The sequence below is a fragment of the Hevea brasiliensis genome, chromosome 16, assembly GCF_030052815.1.
Source record: "Hevea brasiliensis isolate MT/VB/25A 57/8 chromosome 16, ASM3005281v1, whole genome shotgun sequence".
NCBI lineage: Eukaryota > Viridiplantae > Streptophyta > Magnoliopsida > Malpighiales > Euphorbiaceae > Hevea > Hevea brasiliensis.
In genome coordinates, this window is record NC_079508.1 from 50944178 (window position 1) to 50966316 (window position 22139).

The window sequence follows — 22139 nt, forward strand, 5'->3', positions numbered from 1 at the left end:
ATCACAGCCGGCAATTTTTTTGCTAAGGACAAAAATATAATGGGTAGGCGATAAAAGTTCGCGTGGAAGTAGCGAGAATCGGTGGTTTCGACACTTGCCGAGCAACTTCCTTCTTTTATCCTTATCCACGTAGGCCATTGACACGTCGATATTCAAATACCTACCCGAAAGTTGGTGTATGTGCGTTGTTCTTTTAATATTTGAAAGGTGCCCGGAACTAGAAAGTTTGGATGTGTCCGTGTATATATTCTTATTTTACAATTGCCCAATAGTAATTTTACAACACAATATTCCATCCTCAAAATAATTTCTAAAATTTTATTTTTAATTCCACACAATATGTTATTAATAATAAACTATTCAGCAATAATTAATATTTTTTATATTAAAATAAAACGTTTTTATCAAAGTGAAAAATTATTAAAAAATAAAAAATGCTTTTTATAGGGAGATAAGGATTATCTTCTAATTTATTTTTCCATTTTTACGAAAACCAAATACGCCGTATTGGTGCTAGTCGTTCACTCACCTCGCTCCTCAGCTACTGTTGCCAAATAACGCAATCGGACGAGCTTCACCGGTGCACGTGGCTCATCCCCTGTCTATGACCTGTACACCGCATCCACCGTTTAACAGTCGGCTCATTGCCCAAGAAAACAAAAAAATAAAAACGCGAGGAACAAACCTCGCCGACCCCACACGGATCCCTAGGACGGTCTCCATTTGTTTTTAATATTTTTCTGATCGAACCGACTGGCTAGTGGCTATTTCATGTGTACAGTGTCTCTACACCAGAGTCCAAAATACGTGTCGTAAGCAGTGACAAAATCACCTCCATGTGGGCTATGGACACGCACGCACCCCACTTGAGGTTCTGCCACGTGTACCGGCTGCTATCATTAAAAAAAAAAAAAGTAAAATCATATCACCCACGTGTATTCTAGAAATCACGCCTGCCCTTGTGTGTGTCCTGCGCCTTTTTTCTCTATAAATTCATGACTTTCCCATGCGTTCTAAGTTTCAAGCGCCGTCACAGTATTTACACCACAGAAGGAAAGCGCGAGGGATAAGAGAGAAAATTAGGGAGTACTAGTAGAGAAGAAGGGTAAGAAGGTAAAAATGGCAGCGGAAGCAGCGTTGGCGTTGCCACCGGGATTCAGGTTCCATCCAACAGACGAGGAGCTTGTGATGCACTACCTCTGCCGCAAATGCGCGTCTCAGTCGATTGCTGTCCCGATTATCGCCGAAATCGATCTCTACAAGTTCGATCCGTGGGATCTCCCAGGTAAAATTGTTAGCCTTTTTCATTTTTTTTTTTTTTTGGCTGTTCCTTTGGAATAATTATAATTATTTCATGTATTTACAGGTATGGCCTTGTATGGGGAAAAGGAGTGGTATTTCTTTTCACCTAGGGACAGGAAGTACCCAAACGGATCGAGGCCGAACCGGGCGGCAGGGTCTGGTTACTGGAAGGCTACCGGAGCAGATAAGCCAATTGGGCAGCCGAAGCCTGTTGGAATCAAGAAGGCTTTGGTATTTTACGCAGGGAAAGCTCCCAAAGGAGAAAAAACAAACTGGATTATGCACGAATATCGGTTAGCCGATGTGGATCGATCGGCTCGCAAAAAGAACAGCTCAAGGGTATAATTGCCATTTTGACATCCATTTCCATTAAAAATTTGGGGAAGTTTCGACATTCTATTGCATGAACATGGTCCCAAATTAGGACATCGAGGCCAAATGACCCTTTTGGCCTCTCACGATATATTAGGCAGTCCGTTGTGAACAAAAATAAATAAATAAATAACAGAATCACAATGCACAAACCTTCAAATTGTCAAATCCGGTGGCGGTGGTGATTGTGGTTCTAGAACAGTTGGGCCCCACCACCCCCCAAGTAATACAACTGGCTAAATGCGTTAATAAAACACGATTAAGGAGCAAAATCATTAATTAATGACTCTGACCGATATGCTTGTACAGCTAGGAAATCATTGCCTTCCTGTTGAGGAAAATTCTTATTCATTCTTATCTCTTCCATTCATTTCATGTTAGATAAGGTTGAATTTTTTTTTTATCTTTTCAATTATGATTTTTAAATTCTGATTATGCTGCACGCTAAGAATCATTGACTGAATCAACGGTTTTGATTTGGTTGCAGTTAGATGATTGGGTGCTGTGTCGCATATACAACAAGAAAGGCACAATTGATAAGCATGGACAAGTAAGCCACCGGAAATTGAACTTGCCGGAAATAATCGAGGATAAGAAGCCGGTGATTATGGCTCCTCCGCCAGCTCCGTCATCGGCGACGGGAACCGTAAATGATTACGCCTACTTTGAAACGTCGGATTCAGTACCGAAGTTGCACACAGACTCGAGCTGCTCAGAGCACGTAGTATCGCCGGAGTTCACATGCGAGGTGCAGAGTGAGCCCAAGTGGAAAGAATGGGGGAACGTAAATGCCCTTGATTTCCCGTATAATTACATGGATGCCACCATGGACAATGCGTTCGCGTCGCAATTCCAGGGGAATAATCAGATGTCGCCGCTTCAGGATATGTTCATGTACCTACAGAAGCCGTTTTGAGTGGAAGACGAAGTGCAATCGCACGGCATCACGAGACTGAAAGTCTATGAGTGTGCTGTGGGAGAACGTAGAAAATAATTTATTCGGTGGTATCCACTTGTGGACGATGGGTTTGGGTATAGCATAATATATATTAAAAAAAAAAAAAAAAGCTTATTGTTATGTATATATGGTAGTTTTAAGGGTGGGTTATATGTTTTTTGGTACGCTTGGGGGGTATAAATGATTGTATTCGTATTTTGTAGTAGTCTTGTACCTTTTTAAGGTAGGTATATTCGAAAATCATTCATCCATTTTTCCTTATTTATATTTAATCTCTACTATTTTTATCTGTCTCCTTTCTTAGAAGGAAAATAAAATATTTTTATTGACAATCAAAGGTGTAATATTTTTTATAATATTAAATTTTAAAAATTTCAACATAAGTTTTGAAAGCTAAATACATGAATAGCTATTTTAATTTGAATTTAAGTTGATGAAGTATTTAAATTAATAAAATAATGAAAATTATGTTTTATAAAAATTGAATAAAAGGGAAATATAATACCTTAAAAAATTAATTTAATAATATTTATTTTTAAAAAAATTAAATTATTATATATATAATAATATATAAATGTAAAAAGAAAAAAGATAATTTAAAATATTTATTATAATTTGTTAATATAACAATAAAGACTCAATTTAATAGATTATTATAAATTAATTTATTTAATTTTTTATATTTTAAATTAATTTTAAAATTTATACAAATTTAAAATTTTTAATATTGTTTGTATTTAAACTTCACTTAATTAAAATTTGTATTATTATTTTATTAAATTTAATTAATTTTTAAAATTAATATATTTAAATAAAATAAAAATATCTTAAAATTATTTAATTAATAAAAAATATTATTAATTAAAAAATTTTAATAATTTTAATATAATTTTAGTAATAAGTATCATATTCTAATTTGAGTATTATATAACATATTTTCATGTTTAGTGTAACATTCAATATGTAAATAATTTTATAATAATTAATTAATTATAATGATATATTTTGGTAAAAGTATATTTACAATTTGGATGAATAAAAAATTAAAAAAATCATAATTAAATCTTTTTATTGTAACTTTATTAAATTTAATTAACTTTAAAAAAATAATATATTTAAAAAAAAAAAAAAGAATATCCCAAAATTATATAGATAACCCTTATTGTTGGTAATAATTTTTTTTATTTTTTTTTCCTCTTTATATGATCTCAAAGTTGGATAGAAGATTCAGTGCCTTATTTGAGGTTAGAGCAACTAATAATGGAGATGAAATACTATATGCTTTTATATTTTATTTTTTGTGTGTACACTATTTTTGACATAATTTAATTAACAAAATATTATAGGATGTAAAAAAAAAAAAAAAAACAAACTTCAATATCTTAAAACCTTTGCATATTTAGACTCAAACATTAGCAAAGCAATTATTTGAATCCAATTTCATCTTTTAAAATCTAATTCTAATGGCTCAATCATTTGGGTACAGAGGACATTAATGAACAACAAAAAGACAATAAAGGAAACAAAGGCAACACCAATGATTTGACATTGATTTTCATTTTCTTCACCTAGCTATAGTCGTAAGTAACCTCAAAATTTAATTAATTGTTTTAATTATATTTTAATTTAAATTTAATTAACGTGTCTAAAAAAATTTATGTAATTTTTAACTATTACTTTCTAATTATTATTCTCAAATAAACATAACATACAAATCAAATTTATTATCAACAATATATTTTTTAATAATGTATAATTTTAAATTCTAAATTTTAACTCTTTCAACAATTTTATTATTTTTTAATTGTTATATTATAATTATCATATTTTTTAATTATTTTTTCTTATCAGTTTTACTATCGCTGTATTTAATTATTATAATCATTTATCATACTATTATTACAAAAACTTAATTAACAAATATCAAGTATGATTAATGAGAGAATATATAAACTAATTAAATTATTTTTAATTTATAATAAATAATAATTAATAATCTTATTATAAATCCTATTACAAAAATACTTATAAATATCTTAACTCATAAATAATTTTATTAATAATAAATAATATTATGTAATTTAAAGAATTAATGTTAGATTTTTTTTATTTTTTAGATTGGTTAGCTATTTTTTTTTAATCCATAGTCAAAATTAATTTAATTTAGTTAATATGACATAATTTTAATTGTTATTTTTCTTTCAATTAATTGATATATCATTTTTTTTTATTATCGATTTATTTTTATTTTATCATTATTAAATATTTAAAATCTAACTAATTTTTCAAAAATTAAAAAATCAACTATAATAACAAAATGTTTAAAAAATAAATTTTTTATTTTTAAGACCAATTTAAATTGCCTAAAACTATAATGGCAATTTTCTTCTTTGAAAAAGAAGGAAGATAGTGAAAGGAATGTTTAACATCTTTCCTGTATTGTTAGCGTAGGCCCAACTACTATTCTTTTCTCGTGTTAGGCCTGAAAATTGTGCTCGCAGAGTGGGCTTTGCAAGTTTATGAAACAATTTGGAAGCATCAGAAATGCAAACCCATGTCTGTAGATCACCAAATCAGGCACTGGATGAGGAACTTGAAAGGGTCGAGACTCGAAGTAAAGATAGAAAGAGAGAGACATGGACATGAATGATGAGAGACAAGAAGATTTAATGTCTTGCAGATGGTAAGCAAGTAGGTGAACCAGAAACCAAAAAAACTGTCATATCAATGTCCATTAATCCCATTTTGTCTAATACTTTAAATATTGGAGATATACAAGGATTTGGGTCATCAGTGGCTGAAATAAAAAATGCGTGAATGGATCTTAGTTCTATCATTTCAGATTTGAAATGAAATCAGTGGGATTGTATGGCACCTTGCTTCATCCTTCAGAATCCTATGTTTTTGATTGCTAAGTATCTGCATTGAATATTTGTTATGGGTCCATTTAGACCTCCATAGATTTGGTCTTGTGGGTTTTTGATTATTCCTTCTGCTAGTAAGCTTGACTATGCTCAATTAATATGAGCATTAGATTGCGATTTTGGATGAAATTGAGAGTTTTGAGATATTTATTGGCATTGATAATTTGTTTTTTGAGGTTTATGACGAGCTTGGCAATACCCATAAATAAATCTTAGAGACTATTAGATGGAATTTTGTACCTCTTCACCTTTCAAGTAGAGTAAAATTGAACAAATTATTTATAATCGGTAAATCCATTTGGTGAAGAAAGATTAATCAAAATATCAACTTAATTGTTAAATAATTGGTCTAATAATTAAAAAATAAAGTTGTTTAAATAATTATATTTTTTTTTCTTCTCTATGCATTTTTTATTGAATCAATTGATTATTAATCGTGAAATTTTGACTTAAAAAACGTTTAAAGATTGTTGGTATAGTTGGATTATTGAGCTTAGAGTTGCCTTCATCAAAATGATTTAAGCCGATTAGGTTTAGCTCTCTATGCTTATATTATTTAATCCCCTTAAATACAATTTGTCTGAATTCAAGTTTTAGGTCCAGTTATTACTTAAACTGCATGCAGTGGCTCATCTAGAGTTCAACTTCATCTTTTATTTTTTTGGCTTAGTTCTAGAGTGGCACTACCTACCATGCTTTTGTTACTCTCAAATTATGGCCTGCTTTGATACTATGAGAAATTTAAACTCCAAGAGTATTAAAAACTATTACCATGATTTCATTATTGAGCTTAGGGTTGCTTCCACTAAAATGGTTTAAACGAAATAGGTTTGACTCTCTTACTTATATTTTATTTTAATTTCTTATAATTTTTCAATATGAAACTCTAACACTAGCACAAAATCAATAACAACAAAAATTAAGAATAATAAACTTGCTAAACCTAAGTCTAACAATTTAAACTGAAAAGTTAAATTTAATTCATTAAGTTTAATTTTTCGATTATAATCATTTATTACTCAACTCTATTGAAGATTTTTTTTTTCAAACAACCCTATTCAAGATTCAAAGAAACATTTTGTGGGATGGATCATTGTCAGAGTAGATTGCAAATGAATTATCAAATATCAAAGCGCATCTTATCAGATCAATTTTCATGCTATAAAGCATCTTCCTTCCAATTTCCATGTGCAACCAAATCAATTTGGCCATACCCCATTTATTTGTACTTTTTCTCATATCCAAACAAGTTGCCTCATGTCTCCTACAACATTTTCTTTTGGATGGTTACTCTCTAAGTTAAAGGTTCCTTCACGGTGAAAGATAAAAATTTCAGCCCCTCAACATTCTTGGAATCCATCGAGCTTGTTTGTGTCACGAAAGTTTCCCTTGCCCTTTGGGATAGGGAAAGGCTATGGCTTTTTCTCGCCCATTTGAGGTCCACCATCCCTCATCTGAATGAGAGTAAATAGTGGTTTTATTTCTAATTTAACAATAGTGTTAAGGAAGAGGCATCCTTAGTTGACCTACATTGTGGCCATGACTTCTTTGTGCTCTGCCTGACTTTGTTTAGGCTATGGTGCTTGTTTTGGGTCTTAAGTATGTTTTATGTAGTGAAAGTCATCTCTTGGGCTTGGCTATTTACACCTCTAAGATTTACTTCTACGCTGTGGCTGGGAAGTTCATCTTGCGAACCTATGATGGTCAATGAGCTCTACAGCAGCACCCTTCGTTGTGATAGAGTAGACATGCTTTGTTTTTAAAGAAATCTATGGAATGATGATGTTAGATGGTTTGTTTGACTGTGATGGGCGATTTACTTCTTGTTTGGCTAACTTCGATTGCGATCCAACATTTCTAGTAGTGGCGAGTTTAAAGTGGTTGGCAGTGTGTTTCCTTTATTTGATCTTCTATTTTTGTACCTAAACGATTGCTACATTGTGAATATTTTTACACATTACTATAAATCAAAAAAATTAATTATTTTATAAACTTACATGTCAACTATGGATTAACTAAATGTATGATTAAGTCATGCAATATAATCAAATGTATATAAGAATTACACTCATAAAAATATAGCATAACCGCCAAACATTTATTGTGAACAATTAATAAAAGAAGATTTTGATTGAATCATGCACTAAATCAATAAAAAAAAAAAAAGAACATAGCAGACATACAAGCCTTTCACTTATTTATTTGATCCTACACCCATATCTATCTATCATTGTTAGTGCACAACAAACCAATGTGCATATGTTGTGCTATCTCTTTCGCTTTTTATTTTTTATTTTTTGTTCTCTTTTATTGGGCTCTAAGAAATTGTTTAGAGTTTGGACCACATATACCATTTACATAAAAAATAATAAATATTTATTTTTAGTTTAAATTGTATTTTGATTCATGAATTAAAAATTATAAATTTAGATTTTAATCAAATATCTTGTTTAAAATATTTAAAAAATATGAATTTGAATTTTGATCAAATTCAATGTAAATATAGTGACTTAGAGCGTGTTTAGTACAAGGTCAACAGATGGTAATTTTTACCATTATAACTTTTAACTTTTAATTCATATTATTGAATATTAAGAAAGTGTTTAGCTTGGCTTACAAGTCAATAAAACTTATTTATAAGTAGAAAATTATAAATATATTAATATTTAGTTTAACTTATAAGTTAAAAAAAAATATACTTTAAATAAGTCAGAAGCCATATATAATTTATATTAAAACCATTATTTGACTAAATAAAACACTATATTATACTAATAATTTTTTTTAAATATCAAAATTATCCTCATTTTAATAACTATTATACTTAATTGCATATACTTTTTGATAATTTTAATCAATTAAATTACTTTTAAGTACCTTTTAACCAAACAATTAAATTATTTAAAAGTTATTTTAAAATAATTTTACTAAATAATTAATTATTTATTTTTAATTTAACTCATAAATTAAAAAATATATTTTAGATTAAAAGTTAAAAATAAATAGTAAAATTAAACACCCTCTAAAGAGACTATCTTAATTTTTTACTTGATTATGACTTTTTGAGAGGTTAAATGTTAAGGTTAATAATTAACCTATTTAAAAATTAAAATTTATGAAGATAATGTTTAACTCTTAACTTTCTATTAAGTATATACTTAAAAAAAAAGGCAAGGATTTGAAATAATAATATTACCCATGTTATTTGAAATTCAAAATAATCTAATAATTTTATTTTCTAATATTCACTTCTATTTTAAATTCAAAATGTGAAATTCTTTTTATTATCTAAATAATGTATTTTTAAATTTATAAATTTTAAATTTAATATTTAAAATTCAAAATTTAAATTCAAAAGCACGAATCCAAGCACAACATTGGATGGTTTTTAAGAATAAAATAATATTATTTAAATAAAATTATTAATTATAATAAAAAAATTATTATTCCTTAAATTTAAAGGAAAACTAAAATGGATTTGAGGAGATACTTACTCTTAATTAGAATCATTACTCCACTATCTTTCCATTTTTATTCCCTTTATCTAATCCAAAAATATCTTCCAAGAGGCTGCAGCTAGTGCTACATGAAAATTAACACACATTATGTGATTTTCCTCTTTTATACTTATTTTTTTTTATAAGACATGCATTTTCTTGAAATCTTTTATAAAAAAAGGAATAAAATGATTATTTATTTTTCAAGACAAAAAATACCAATTAATAATAAAAAGAAATAAATATTTAAAAACAAAAAAGTTCTCTTTCTTAAATCAAAAACCACATAAAAAGTTAAACTTTTACGTGAAATATTATATATATCATTTTATATTTGAATTTTATTAAAATAAATATTATAATACTTTAAATTTTTAAATTTTTTTATGATACACTTTAATTATCGTAAACGTTTAATGATATATCTCGACTTGTGAAATTAAAATATTTTTTGAATTTTAGTTAGTAGACTACTATATTAGCAATCAAATGATATATTAATTTCACGATGTTTACAGAAATTGAAATTTATATAGAATACTTTAAAAGTTCATAATATCACGAGATTTCTTTAGCAATATTTTACCTCAAAATATCATATTCTAAAGTTTTATTCATTTCACAGAAAATAATATGTATATGAAAAATATTTTTTAAAAAAATAATATATATATATTTTATTATTTGATTATAATATTAAATTAATAATATGTGTTTATTTCATATATGTATAAGCGTGTTCACATTTTAATAAGATTATTAAAATTAAAAAAGTAAAAAAATTTCCTCTTTTAAAAAATAAGTCATTTTTAAAAAAAGAACAATTAATTTTCTCTTTGACTAAAAAAATATTTTATATTGATTAATTTTTTTTTAGTGTCTCAAATACTAAAAAAATATGAAAAATATTTTTCATGAAACAAATAGAACTTAATATAATAAGTTTAGCCGAACAATAATTTTTTTAAAATAAAATTTAACTCTGTTGAATGATATATTAAAAATAAAATTTTAAATGCTTTAAATTAATATAAAAATATGAAATTTTAAAAATTATAGAAAAATAAAATTTAATTTTAATATATAAAAAATAGAATAAAATTAAAATGCCCCTTCTGCCAAGGTTAAATTTTATAATCTCTAAAAAAAGTTTTATTTATGTCAATTTTAAACTTTTGATTCACTTAGTGATCCCATAATATATTAAAATTAAGATAATAATTCGAAGTGTTGGTTTGACATTATTATTTAAGAGTTAAAACTACATTTCATGAAAAAAAACTCTAATTTCACGTTGTTAAAAAAGTTAAAAAAAATTAATTTATTATTTTAATAATTAAAATTTATTAAATTTAATTTTAAATTATTTTTAATATTTTTTTAATTTTTGCAACATTTTCAACTATTTTTTAAGAAAAAAGAAAATAATAATAATAATTTACGGCGTTTTGGTATGAATTCCCTCCAAAATTTGGCCAATCTGTCTGTGCCGTTTGGTATGCACATGACAGTTGCTGCTAAAGACAAACCAGATTGATGATTGATGTCCACATCCAACGAACCTCCAATCCTTTTTTCTTTGCCGCTATTATTTTTCCATTTATTATGATTAACAGCCATCACAGAACTCACTCATTTCTATAAATAAAATTTAACTTTGCAATTTTTTTATTACAAAAATTATTTCAATTTACATTTCCTCATAAATTTACTTACATAAAATATTATTTATTAATTAATTAATTTATGAATACTAATAATTATTTTATTTTTGATATTTTAATAAAACAATATCATAATTTTCTTAATTTTATTTTATTATTATTATTTTAATGCATTTATCTTTTTTATTTTACTTTTTATTTTAATTAAATACAATAATATTTTAGCTAATTATTAATATTTTCAATAAAAATAAAGTTATATATAAATATTTAGAAATAATACTACATTAGATGTTTAATTTAATTTTGTATTTGTTTATTTATTATATAGTTTGCTAATATTTATTATTGAATAAAAATCATGCGTGTATATACGCGTCAGTCGTACATTGCGCGTAGGGTTACAGAGCCAGCGACTGGCGAGTACTACTGGACAGGCAATTAGCCCGATTATCCTCTCTCTCTCTCTCTCTCCGAATAACTCGCGCCGAATTAAAAGAAAAAAGAATTTACTGCCTCAAATCAATAACAAATTATGAAATTAATACTAGAAATTATATTTTTTTTTTTAAATTAAAAAATAAAAGACCAAAAATAGAAAAGACAAAATAATTAAATTAAATTTAATATAAAGAAAAATGAACAGCACGCACACATAATACTGTCGCAGAGAAAGGGAAACGAAAAGACTCAGACTCTCACTTCCTCTCTCTCTCTCGCTCTCTCTCTCTTATCTTTACATTTCTTTTTCTGCGTCTCTTTCCTTTTCTGTCTCTACCTCCATTGACACCTTTCCTTTTGAGGTTATCTTCTGCTTTGAAATTTTCAGGTACTTTTTTCTTATTTATATTATTATTTTTTCTGATTTATTCTTATTATTATTGCATAAATTTATTTATTTATTTATGATAGTCGACAATTTATTACCTTCTTTATTTACATTTTTTAAAGTGAGATTTCTCTTGCCCTAACATTCTGAAGATGCAGTTGTGATCCGATCTCTGTACGCTTTGCATTGCATTTGCAAAAGCAATCTTAATTTCGGTTTGTTTTCGTGATATACGGTTCCTTCTTCAACCTTTTCATTGCATTTCGTCGTGAGCTTATCTTGTATGATGATGATTGAATCGAGAAGGTTGGTTTATCTATAGCTAGAAGGAGGGAGTTCTCTGGCACTTGCATTGTTTGGCGAGGTATTGTATTGATAGCTCTTTGATAAACACGCACACATATGTGTTGTTGTTATATAAGTTTTTGGGTGCAAATATTGGTTTGCTAATCTGGTCATTCAGTATTGTATGAGGTTTGATTTTATAATTCACGCTGGCTGGGATGGATAGATGTTGAAATTGGACAATAACATAGTTGCTTTATTTGAGGTTTTGGTTTTATAGGTGCATATTTGAGCCCCGAGAATTGCTTAGAATTCCCTTGTTCATAGTTAATTGTGATCTAATTTTTAATTAAATGATCGACGACTTCAGCTAGAAATGAACATTTTTACTAGTTGATTTTCTTCCCCGTCTCTATATTTTCTTTTTTTTCCTTCTTCTTGTGCCGTTACTAGTTTCATATCTCTAACGCTTTGGTGTTTATTGAATATGAAATTGAAATGTTTATTAGCTGCATTTTCACTCTGTTATTGCTAATGAATTGGATGAAAAATTTGTGTTTTGCAAATTGATTGATTACTTTGAATACCAAGAATCGTAGAAAATAGCTAAAGTGGTGCTTTGGTTCAGATGTCAAAGTCTCCCTCCTTTGATCTGCAAGAGGATTCCTCATCTGTCTTTCAGTCTAGGTCAGTATCCTTCTTTCCTGAAATTAACTGGATATGCGAGTTCTGATAAACATTTTAGCTATAAATTACTTATTTTCTGTACTTCATTAAAATGATTGCCATATACTATGTTAAAATTTAAAAGTAAAAATATGAGTAGAGCCATAGAAAATCCTCTAGAGTTGAACTTTCAGTGTAATAATTCAATGAATATTATTATTACCTATTAACCTGCTGCCGGGAACCAAATTCATACTGGGTTTATTGTTTCTTTTTGTTGTGCTTTAAATGCTATCCAGCGGATCAAATGGAACATTGGAAATGGATGACGCAGAGAATACAGTAGCTACAGTTGCTCGCTTTATTGAGAAGCTACATGCCAAAACATCTTCACCACATGAGAAAGAACTTATTACAGCACGTCTTGTTAGCCTGGCCAAAGCGAAAAAGGAGGCCAGGACAATCATTGGTTCTCATACCCAGGCAATGCCACTATTCATATCTATTCTCAGAAGTGGCACTCCAGGGGCAAAAGTTAATGTTGCTGGAACTCTGAGTGCTCTATGCAAAGATGATGACTTGCGAGTGAAGGTACTTCTTGGTGGGTGCATCCCACCTTTGCTCTCACTCTTGAAGTCTAAATCTATTGATGCTAGGAAGGCTGCAGCAGAGGCAATATATGAAGTATCTTCAGGAGGGCTTTCCGATGACCATGTTGGTATGAAAATATTCGTCACAGAAGGTGTAGTACCAACCTTGTGGGATCAGCTCAATCCACAGAACAAGCAGGACAAAGTGGTGGAGGGTTTTGTTACTGGGGCCTTGAGAAATCTTTGTGGTGACAAAGATGATTACTGGAGAGCAACTCTTGAGGCTGGGGGAGTGGATATCATTGTAGGTCTTCTATCCTCTGATAATGTTGCAGCCCAATCCAATGCAGCTTCTCTCATGGCTCGTCTGATGTTGGCTTTCAGTGATAGTATCCCAAAGGTAATTGGTTCTGGGGCCATCAAAGCTTTGCTTCAGCTTGTGGGTCAGAACAATGATGTTTCAGTCCGTGCTAGTGCTGCTGACGCTTTGGAGGTAGTTTCCTCAAAGTCAGTAAAGGCTAAACAAGCTGTTGTAGATGCAAATGGTGTTCATGTGCTCATTGGGGCTGTAGTTGCTCCTTCTAAAGAATGCATGCAAGGGGAGTCTGCTCAGGCTCTGCAGGGCCATGCAACCCGAGCTTTAGCAAATATCTATGGTGGAATGTCTGCTTTGATACTGTATCTTGGACAACTGTCACAGTCTCCTCGCCTTGCTGCACCAATTGCTGATATAATTGGAGCACTTGCTTATGCCTTGATGGTCTTTGAACAGAATTCTGGTGTTGATGGGGAATCTCTTGATGCAACAAAGATAGAGGATATATTGGTAAAGCTTCTGAAGCCTCGTGATACTAAGCTGATTCAGGAGCGTATCCTTGAGGCTATGGCAAGCCTGTATGGCAACATCCAGCTCTCAAGTTCCCTTAATCATGCTGAAGCAAAGAAGGTTCTTATTGGACTTATCACAATGGCTGTTGGGGATGCACATGAGTATCTGATTGTTTCTTTAAGCAGCTTATGTCGTAATGGGATAGGCCTCTGGGAGGCCATCGGCAAGAGAGAAGGAATTCAGTTACTCATATCATTATTGGGTTTGTCCAGTGAGCAGCATCAGGAGTATGCTGTTCGATTGCTTGCAATCTTGACTGACCAAGTTGATGACAGCAAGTGGGCTATTACTGCCGCAGGTGGGATTCCTCCGTTGGTACAATTACTAGAGACAGGATCTCAGAAGGCACGGGAGGATGCAGCACATGTTCTCTGGAACTTGTGTTGTCATAGTGAAGATATCCGGGCCTGTGTTGAGAGTGCAGGAGCCATCCCAGCATTCTTATGGCTTCTTAAAAGTGGTGGGCCAAAAGGTCAAGAAGCATCAGCTAAGGCACTTAAAACCCTTGTCCGATCAGCTGATCATGCCACTATTAATCAGTTGCTAGCTCTGCTCCTAGGGGACTCTCCGGGCTCAAAGGCACACATAATAAGAGTTTTGGGCCATGTACTTACAATGGCATCACTCAATGATATTGTGCATAGGGGATCTGCTGCTAATAAAGCATTAAAATCTCTTATAAAGGTTCTGAACTCTTCAAATGAAGAAACCCAAGAGTATGCAGCTTCTATTCTTGCTGATTTGTTCAGCACAAGGCAGGATATTTGTGATAGTCTTGCAGCTGATGAGGTTGTGCATCCTTGCATGAAGCTTCTAGCTGGTAATAATACTCAAGTTGCAACGCAGCTAGCTCGAACACTGAGTGCCTTGTCTCGTCCAACCAAGAAAAAGACTACTATCAAGATGCCTTATATTGCAGAAGGAGATGTTAAACCTCTAATTAAGTTGGCTAAAACTTCATCCATTGATGCTGCTGAAACTGCAGTTGCTGCACTGGCCAATCTTCTCTCTGATTTCCAGGTTGCTGCTGAAGCCCTGGCAGAAGATGTTGTGGCGGCTTTGACAAGGGTCCTTGGGGAAGGAACTTCAGAAGGCAAGAAGAATGCAGCACGAGCCCTTCATCAATTACTAAAGCATTTCCCAGTGGGTGATGTTCTCAAGGGAAATGCTCAGTGTCGTTTTACTGTTCTTGCGATTCTTGATTCCTTGAATGCATTGGACTTAAATGGCACTGATGCTGCTGATGTGTTAGAAGTAGTTGCACTCTTGGCCAAAACAAAACAAGGTTTGAGTGCCACTTACCCACCCTGGACTGCCTTTGCTGAAGTACCCTCAAGCTTAGAGTCTTTAGTTTGCTGCTTGGCTGAGGGCTCCCCTTCACAGCAAGATAAGGCAATAGAAATTTTGTCTAGGCTTTGTGCCGGTCAACCAGTTGTTCTAGGTGATCTGTTGATTGCCAGATCAAGTTCAATTGGTTCTCTTGCAAATAGAATAATAAACTCCTCCAGTTTAGAAGTGCGAGTTGGAGGGACTGCATTGTTTGTATGTGCTGCAAAAGAACACAAACAACAGTCAATGGAAGCACTTGATTTATCAGGTTATTCAAAGCCACTCACATATGCTTTAGTGGATATGATGAAGCAGAATTCTAGTTGTTGTTCTTTAGAAATTGAAGTCAGAACCCCAAGGGGATATTTTGAAAGATCAGCCTTCCAGGAAGGGGATGATTTTGATGTTATTGATCCATCCACTGTTTTAGGAGGTACTGTTGCCCTGTGGCTTCTATCAATAATTTCTTCATTTCACAATAAGAACAAGCTCATTGTAATGGAAGCTGGTGGACTTGAAGCTCTGTCTGACAAGCTTTTAAATTATACATCTAATCCACAGGTATGGCCTTATTGACATTTTGTTATCTCAAGTCTCAACTTGCCCTACGTGTTAGATGCCTAGGCCACAACCGTATTGGTTACGCTCTGCTGTGCTGAATTTGCTACGTTACAAGATGAGCTCTAGTATCCATAAAGTAGAGTAGTTTCTTTAGTCATGGTGAGTCTGTTTAAACAAATCTTGTAGTATAATCAAGATGATGAATAAAACTTGAATGTGAAATGGGTGTTTAATTCATCATTAAGAAGATTATCTTTTCTTTCACAGATGAGAGAGCTTTGTTTCTGTTGTTTATTGCAGTTTTTTTTCTTTGGTCTTATTTTGATTCCACTCCATAGATGGTATATTGGAATGCATGATTGGCTTCAAACATTTGTGTTTAATATTTGGTAGCTGAGCCAAACATTTTATCTTCATTCACAGGCAGAGTTTGAGGACACCGAGGGTATATGGATTAGTGCCTTGCTCCTGGCTATCTTATTCCAAGATGCAACTGTTGTTATGTCTCCTACAACAATGCGGATCATACCTTCACTTGCTCATTTGCTAAGATCTGATGAAATGATTGACAGATATTTTGCTGCCCAAGCAATGGCTAGCCTAGTTTGCAATGGAAGTAAGGGAATAAATCTCACCATTGCAAATTCAGGTGCTGTTGCTGGGTTAATAACTCTAGTTGGTTACATAGAATCAGATATGCCAAACTTTGTTGCTTTATCAGAAGAATTTTCTCTGTTACGAAATCCTGGTCAAATTATTCTGGAGCGCCTTTTTGAAATTGAAGATGTGAGAGTTGGTTCGACTGCACGCAAATGTATTCCATTGCTGGTGGATCTCTTAAGACCTATCCCTGATAGGCCAGGTGCCCCCACAATTTCTGTTCAACTCTTAACGCACGTTGCAAAAGGAAGTGATACAAATAAATTGATAATGGCAGAAGCTGGAGCTCTGGATGCTTTGACAAAATATCTTTCATTGAGTCCTAAGGACTCAACTGAGGCGTCTATTTCTGAACTCTTAAGAATCCTGTTCCAAAATCCTGAAATCACTCGATATGAAGCGGCTCTTAGTTCAGTGAATCAACTTGTGGCAGTTCTTCATCTGGGGTCAAGGGATGCTAGATTTAGTGCTGCAAGGGCTCTTCAAGAACTTTTTGACGCTGAGAACATCAGAGACTCCGAATTAGCTTGGCAGGCTGTTCAGCCATTGATTGACATGCTTAATGCTGCATCAGAGAGTGAGCAAGAGGCGGCTCTTGTTGCTTTAATCAAACTGACTTCAGGAAATACTTTAAAAGCAGCTCTATTCACGGATATGGAAGGTGATCCTCTTGAGACTTTATACAAGATATTATCTTCTTCGTGTTCCTTGGAATTGAAGAGATGTGCTGCACAGCTTTGCTTTATTCTGTTTAGCAATGCCAAATTCAGAGCAGATCCAATTGCCTCAGAGTGCATGCAGCCTCTTCTGTCTCTTATGCAGTCTAATATAAGTTTGGTTGTGGAAGCTGGGGTTTGTGCTTTTGAGAGATTGTTGGATGATGAACAGCAGGTGGAGCTTGCTGCAGCTTATGATATTCTTGTGGATCTTCTTGTTGGCTTGGTTTCTGGGACTAATTTTCGACTTATTGAAGGTAGCATCTGTGCTTTAATAAAGTTGGGGAAAGACCGGGCTCCTTGCAAATTGGATATGGTCAAAGCAGGTGTTATAGATAAATGCCTTGTGCTACTCCCTATTGCCCCCAGTTCATTATGCTCTGCAATTGCAGAATTGTTTCGCATTTTGACAAATAGTGGTGCAATTGCTAGAAGCTCAGATGCAGCAAAAATAGTAGAACCCCTTTTTATGGTTTTGCTTCGGCCAGATTTTGGTTTGTGGGGACAGCACAGTGCATTACAAGCACTTGTAAATATTTTGGAGAAGCCACAGAGCCTTGTAACATTAAATATTACTCCCAGCCGGGTCATTGAACCTTTAATTACATTTCTGGAATCTCCTTCTCAAGCCATTCAGCAGCTTGGCACAGAATTGTTATCGCATCTTCTTGCACAGGAACATTTTCAGCAAGATATCACAACAAAAAATGCTGTTGTGCCACTTGTGCGGCTTGCAGGAATTGGAATATTGAACCTTCAGCAGACAGCAATCAAGGCACTGGAAAAAATTTCTACAAGCTGGCCAAAGGTGGTTGCGGATGCTGGAGGTATTTTTGAGGTTGCAAAGGTTATTATTCAAGATGATCCTCAACCACCTCTTGAGCTGTGGGAAACTGCTTGTTTGGTTTTATCAAATGTGCTGTGCTTCAATGCAGAGTACTACTTTAAGGTTCCTTTGGTTGTCCTTGTGAGAATGCTGCACTCTACACTTGAGAGCACTATTAAAGTGGCTCTTAATGCTCTAATTGTTCATGAAAGGACTGATGCTTCAAGTGCAGAGCAGATGGCTGAAGCTGGTGCTGTAGATGCTTTGTTGGACCTGCTAAGATCTCGTCAGTGTGAAGAGTTATCAGGAAGATTACTTGAAGCTTTATTTAATCATATCAGGGTACGAGAGATGAAGGTTTCCAAGTATGCTATTGCACCTTTAGCACAGTATCTATTAGACCCACAAACGAAATCAGATACCTGCAGGCTACTTGCTGCACTAGCTATTGGGGATCTCTCTCAGCAGGAAGGACTTGCTAGGGCCAGTGATTCTGTTTCAGCAGTCCGTGCTTTGGTAAGCTTGCTTGAAGATCAGCCATCTGAAGAAATGACCATGGTGGCAACTTGTGCATTGCAAAATTTTGTCATGCATAGTCGGACTAATAGGAGGGCTGTTGCAGAAGCAGGTGGCATATTAATAGTTCAGGAACTGCTATTGTCGACTAGTACTGATGTTGTTGGGCAAGCAGCAATGCTGATCAGATTTCTGTTTTCTAACCACACTCTCCAGGAATATGTTTCAAATGAGCTTATCAGGTCTTTGACAGGTAATTTGAATACAAGTTTGTACATATTTTGAAATTATTGGAGGTTGCGTTTGGCAAGAAAATTTGAATTTGATCTGTTGAAATTTTATACTTAAAGATCTGGTATTATAAATGATGAGAAGCAAAGTACGTTTCAACCATATTTTAGGGGGGTTGCATAAAAATTATCTTTTTAGTAGGTAATTCATTTTCATCCTCAAAGAAGTATATATCTAGATTTATGTATATATTGAATCAAAAAAATATAATCCTCATTCAAATCCAAATCTTTTCATTTCAAATACCCATCTATCATGGACACAATCTGTCATATTTATAAGAAGTAGAATTAGCTTTTTACAGTAATTAATAATACAGGTTCCCACGCCAAAAGATTTTTTGGACCTTTTAACCTGCTTGTTTAGAACCCACTGTTAAAGTGGATTGTTAAGTGTTTTTTTTTTTATGTCTTCATGAAGTTTGACTGTAACAGTAGAGGTATTTGGAACTCCTGTCATTACTTTTTATCAAAACAATTCAAGGTTTTCCCCTCTCTCTCTCTCTCTCTCTCTCTCTCTCTCTCTCTCTATTTTCCCTTCTGGGTTTGGGAAAGAACATGGATCATTAAGTTGTGATATTACATTTCGATACCCCGGAATTTTAGAAAAGTTACCTGCAGGCAGTGCCAAGGTGATTTATGATATAGAACAAGGACACAAGAAATCTTAATCTGGTGTTTGGTATTCTAGTGGTTTGATAATGTTTTGTTTTCTTTGTTCCCCTTCTGCTTTCATCTAAATATGGAAAGCTGTCATAACTTTGTTGTGCAGCTGCACTTGAGAGAGAGTTGTGGTCCACAGCAACCATCAATGTACAGATCTTGAGAACCTTGAATGTCATTTTCACCAACTTTCCTAAGCTCCATGTTTCTGAAGCAGCAACCTTGTCTATTCCCTGCTTAATAAATGCACTAAAGTCAGGTAGTGAGGCTGCTCAGGAATCTGTATTGGACACCCTCTGCTTGTTGAAACAGTCTTGGTCAGCCATGTCAATAGAGATTGCGAAGTCTCAAGCAATGGTTGCAGCTGATGCCATTCCTATTCTCCAAATGCTGATGAAGACCTGCCCGCCAAGTTTCCACGAGAGAGCAGACCTCCTGTTGCACTGCTTACCAGGTTGTTTAACTGTTACCATTATGCGTGGGAACAACCTCAAGCAGACAGTGGGAAGCACAAATGCCTTCTGCCAATTGACAATAGGCAGTGGTCCTCCTCGGCAAACCAAGGTAAGAGCTTTTTGAAGTTTTGTGTGCAAAACAGACCATTGACTTTGCTGATGGCATGGCGTCATTTTATTTTAATAAAATCCACTGTATGTAATTATGGCCTTTCATGTGTTATACATGATTGATGCTAGGCAATAGGAGGACAGAGGTTTGAGAATGTTACTGTTCTTTTAATAATTTAGCTGCACCTAAATCTGCCATATGGCATTTGGGTACCCTGTGCTCATTTTTTAATATTAAGGAAGTCATAAGAAGATTCCTGTAAGAGTGTGTTGGTTATTGAAACTTCTTTGGACAGTGATGTGGGAATGTAACACTTACATGTTCGGTATGTATAGATAAGTTGCATTCCCATGAAAGTTACTTTATGGAATAATGCTTCCCACTGTCACTTCTAGCAATTACATGCTGGGAAAGTACTTCCCCTTCCCAAAGTGTGGGAAAATAAAGTTATATTCTCTTGGGAATGTGAGAGAAAAGAAAATAATAATGATATTGTTGAAAATTTGGCCTTTAATTATAGTAATATTCACACTGAAATAGCCCCATAGATGTTCTTATTTATATGTTCGCATGCTCATTATGATATAGATTTTGTTGTACTTACATATTATGGTTCTTATGGAAATTTAACTTTTTTTTTTAATTGTTACATGATAAAATTCAAAGTTCAGGAATTAGCATCTTAAATGTAATGCATGAATTATCACGAATTATGACTGTAAAGGGTATATCTAATGAAAAACAATCTGTGATTTTTTTGGTTTGTATATCATTTATTGTACTAAAAGAGATGAATACATTAATTGCCTTTAACATCTGGGAAATTTCAACAAAAATCAACAACTCCAAATTCATGGAAAATTTTGGAAGAGATTTCCTATATCCAGAAACTGCAACTCTGTGGGTCAAGTAAAATGGTGATTATATGTTTATTTTCTTAGCATGAGCTGCAGCTGCAGCTGCATTTCAGATGACAATTATCTGCTATATTTATCAGGTTGTAAGCCACAGTATTTCTCCAGAATGGAAAGAAGGGTTCACATGGGCTTTTGATGTGCCACCGAAAGGACAAAAACTACACATTATATGCAAAAGTAAAAATACTTTTGGGAAGGTAATCAGCATTACTATCATAAACATCAATTCATTGCTCATCATCATCATTCATTGGAGGAAAACCCAATGTTTATTAAGCACACAATGAATATCTCTATTTCTTGATTTAGCTCATTGTATTGTAGTGAGCAATTGCTTCAACAGTGTAGTTTGACTTTGTTGCTTTCTAATTTCTTATCGAGATATGTTGATTTTTTACAGACAACTTTGGGAAGAGTGACTATCCAAATCGATAAAGTAGTGACAGAAGGAATATACAGCGGATTATTCAGCCTCAATCATGATAGTAACAAGGACGGCACTTCCAGAACGCTTGAAATTGAGATTGTCTGGACCAACAGGCCATCAGAATGATAGCCTGTGAAGGGTTTAGGCATTTTATACAAGAAACCCACTGAAATCAGGAACGGCAATCAACCAAATGAGAGAAGAATAATTAATATTCATTCATCTCATCCAATGGGATGCAGGAAGTTGTCTTGCTTGTAAGTGTTTACAGTTTGAAGGTCCAGTTTTGTAGTAGCAAAACATATGCTGCCTGACATGTAAAGTGTACTCATTAATTTGCAGAGGTGAAAAAGGGTCGAGGGTTGTTCCCACGGCATAGGAAAACATACAAATTGTCTAGTAGTTTGCTGTACAGGTCAGTCTGTAGGTATTAGCAGTTAAAGCCCACGATAGAGAAATAGCACCGAGAAAAATGATGAAATCAAGCTTTACCCTAAGAAGGGGGGTTTTCGATGGTAGGAATAAGTTGTACTTCTTGTAATGAGTTATTTTGGCAAATCAACAAATCACTATAATGGGAATTGATACTAAGAGTAATTGAAGTAGATGTGACTGCTTTACTCTTAGGATTTTCTGTTGTATAGAAAGCAATGGCGGATGCATGAAAGCAGAATGCATACAGCATCCCTTT

General features: G+C 33.0%; 2 protein-coding genes across 3 annotated transcripts; both read left to right on the forward strand.

Moving 5' to 3' along the window:
- The first annotated feature begins 1004 nt into the window (after positions 1-1004).
- LOC110641661 (NAC domain-containing protein 2) lies at positions 1005-2921 on the forward strand. Its single transcript, XM_021793479.2, has 3 exons — positions 1005-1285; positions 1367-1641; positions 2162-2921. The coding sequence occupies exons 1-3, from the start codon at positions 1120-1122 to the stop codon at positions 2588-2590; spliced, it is 870 nt and encodes a 289-aa protein (XP_021649171.1). The 5' UTR covers positions 1005-1119; the 3' UTR covers positions 2591-2921.
- An 8491-nt stretch (positions 2922-11412) lies between these two features.
- On the forward strand, positions 11413-22053 carry LOC110641669 (protein CELLULOSE SYNTHASE INTERACTIVE 3). Of its 2 annotated transcripts, none has more exons than XM_021793498.2 (8): positions 11413-11546; positions 11699-11910; positions 12460-12518; positions 12797-15866; positions 16290-18837; positions 19647-20101; positions 21102-21218; positions 21422-22053. In XM_021793498.2, exons 3-8 carry the CDS (start codon positions 12460-12462, stop codon positions 21572-21574), a joined length of 6402 nt encoding a protein of 2133 aa, XP_021649190.2. In that variant the 5' UTR covers positions 11413-11546; positions 11699-11910; the 3' UTR covers positions 21575-22053. The 2 variants fall into 2 exon arrangements, with proteins under 2 accessions (XP_021649190.2, XP_021649184.2); XM_021793492.2 differs by having other exon boundaries at positions 11705-11910.
- Positions 22054-22139: the final 86 nt, after the last annotated feature.